Raw genomic sequence first — 2,796 nt, 5'->3', positions numbered from 1 at the left:
TGCCGGCGGTGTTGACTCAGGCCAATCTTCGTCGGAAAAAGGCGGGAACAATCAGCGCAGGCCAATTGGGCGACTGTGTTCGTACCAACACTTTCATTGTCGTGAACTCGATGATGGGCTACAAAGCCAGCTTTCGATTTGCAGCACTTGCCACATTCCTCACACGTGAACCCAACGAGTCTCTCCTGTGTACTGGTTGGAACTGGTGCGGAGGCGCCAGATGATTCGTAGTATACATTGTCGAAAGTAACCAGCACATTGAAACCAAACGGGGTGGTTGGCCCTGTCTGGAGTTGCTGAACTCTTAGCTCACCAGACAGACGTCCAGGCTACCCGGTCGGCACCATGAGGAGGTGGTTCAGCTCGGCGACTACTACTACTACTACTACAAGCTGGCTGTGTCTTCGCTTCAAATTCAGCTGATGCCCGTTGGTCTAAGTGGCGCGCTGAGTAATTTGGTGGAATTTTGGTTGCTAAGAAACAAGTGTTCATTGTTAGAACCGGAGGTGTTGTTTCAAACTCGACCCAATATGATTCACAAAATAGGAGCCGAAAATGGCTGAGAAAAATTTCTTTTGGTTAATTTCTACGGTTTCTAGAAGCTTCCGCCTAAAGCTGCCATGAGATATCTGCCAAATGTTTTAGGCATTATCTGGAGACGATGTTAGTTATGGGAAATTTTCTTCTTACTCAGAGGCCAGGGAGTAAATATGGTTATCATTTCCCGGGCTCAAACGGTAGAACCCTATCCCCCTTATTCCAGTGAACGCAGCTGGTAAAAGGGTTATGGACACAGAACCGAAGCCAAAAGGAAATGAAAAAATCTGTCCTTCACTGTCCCTGTTTAAAGATTCCTGTCTTGTAGAACATATTCGGCGTCTGAATACCCGGACAATCCTCCTGGACCTCGATGATTAGTCGAACAATTTCACTGTTTTGCTTTGCAGCTCCTCATCCCCAAAGCAGTTGGTAAAATATGTGCTTACAAGTACTTTGTAGATCTCGCTCACTCATCCCTTTGTGAAAAATATTCGAGGTAACTTTGGAATTTTTGGTCGGATTTGACAGTAAAGTCCCAGTAACGTACTGTAACCTTGTCCAGTGGCCCGGCAAAAACTTTACCTAAGGAGGAAGCAAATGTGGGAACGATAAAGTGACAAAACGTCTGCTCGTTTTCAAAATTACTCCAGAACAATGCAAAGAAATCAATAACTACTGTAACTCGGTTGTAGTTTAGGCGGTTTTTGATCTGACCGTTGGGCTTGGAAGCTTGCTTAAAGCCGTTTCGTCAGCAATTGTGGGGACTTCCCTCTTGAGCACTTGGGTAACCTCATACTCTTCAAGTGTTTGCTTTTATGTAGCTTTGTAAGCCAGCGTTTGATATTATATGTTCAGCTGACTAGGGGACAGGTCAGTCGCAGCTTCAAATGTCCTTTTAATATTTGTTCTGGTCATTATTCCTAGTACCCACTCGGTCGTGCACACTTTCCATTTTTCGGATTTGACCGTAATTAGGGTTGTGTTGCAGTCTTACTTGATGTAATTAAGCTGATCATCCTGGAACCATATATGTGTTATGAATGACCCATTTTCATGTCGCATTGAATTGGGGTTTTATGTTCGCAGATGTGGCTAGTTGTCATTTCATCTTTTCGCAGTGCCTGGTCTCTGCATTTGATCGTCTGAGCAGATGCCTTTCATTGTTTCTTGCAGTTCTTCAACTTATTATCTGAAAGCATGTTGTGGTCGGATCAACTTATCGGTCAGATTCCGACTTTCCTCTTCTCCATCCATGTTTATCCTCTAGTTTGTTGTACATTTCTTGGCCTTGTAAATATCGAGTATCCCCTTCCTCAGTAATTTGCAGTCCGGATGAACCACCAAGTGCTGGTGGTATTTTTGACGGAGCAGTGAACTTAAATGAATAAATATTTGTCCCTTATTCTCTCTTAGGTAGCATGTGATGATCTAGCGCCATTCCCGTCAAGAACCTGTCCCATCCCAACTTCCCAGAACCGAAAGAAATCTGGCCGTGTTTTTTGACAGGGAGTTTGTCTGCATGTGGTTTAGAGGAAAGTGTCGTTTATGATTACTCCACATATTGTTTATTGCAACGCGTGCACTCAATCATGCGTGCGACCAATGCTTTTATGATCTGACCCAACTTCCCCTTCGGTTTTCGTGGTATCCTCCAAAAGTGTTGTAAGAGTCTTGCAGTCAATCGAGTAACGTTTTGTACTTCCGCCAGTGTAATGCGTTTGCCTTCCTTGTGTGGTGTCCCGTTGGCCCCCGTTGCTCCTTAAAGGCATGTCCAGTTGAGAATTCCGGATAACTGTTTCCTTAAGCTACCTTGTATAGTCGATATTTTTTAATCTCATACTTGAAGGTGTCACTATATGCATGAAGAGTGTAGCCTTCCTAATGACGGTTCGTGAAGTTGCTGTTGTAGTTGTGAATGTGACTTGTATGTGTCAACTTTGTGTTGAACTCAGTTTGTATTTGGCACTCAACTAAGAAAGGCGGTTTTTCATTCTCTTTTTCTTCCACTGCAAGTAAATGCCTTTAAAAGCACTGTTTAAAAAATGGCTTATTTTCCACTGTTTGCTGTCTCCGATGATGACGCAATTGTAGTTCACGTTGGGCTTATATCGAGCGTTATAAATCATTACAACTCATTCTTCACGCTCTCTTCGACGAATCCTCAAAGTGACTACTTCATCAGCGCTTCTTTTAGTTGTCCGTACTATTTCCTGTTAAACTGAGGGTGCGTAGTGAAGCCTAAATCAAGCTATTTTC

The 2,796-nt window shown here is 43.6% G+C and overlaps 1 protein-coding gene across 1 annotated transcript in view; it reads left to right on the top strand.

The window, feature by feature from the left end:
• T265_10921 (hypothetical protein) overlaps positions 1-563 on the top strand; it is a gene marked incomplete at both ends in the record, with an annotated part of 5,851 nt that extends 5,288 nt beyond the window's left edge. The window contains 2 exons of the mRNA XM_009177437.1: positions 21-205; positions 329-563. Of these exons, the coding sequence (XP_009175701.1) occupies positions 21-205; positions 329-563 (420 nt within the window). The remainder of the gene's footprint in view (positions 1-20; positions 206-328) is intronic.
• Between the last annotated feature and the right edge of the window lie 2,233 nt (positions 564-2,796).

The sequence above is a fragment of the Opisthorchis viverrini genome (assembly GCF_000715545.1).
Source record: "Opisthorchis viverrini unplaced genomic scaffold opera_v5_421, whole genome shotgun sequence".
NCBI lineage: Eukaryota > Metazoa > Platyhelminthes > Trematoda > Opisthorchiida > Opisthorchiidae > Opisthorchis > Opisthorchis viverrini.
This window is presented reverse-complemented; position numbering and strand designations above follow the sequence as displayed.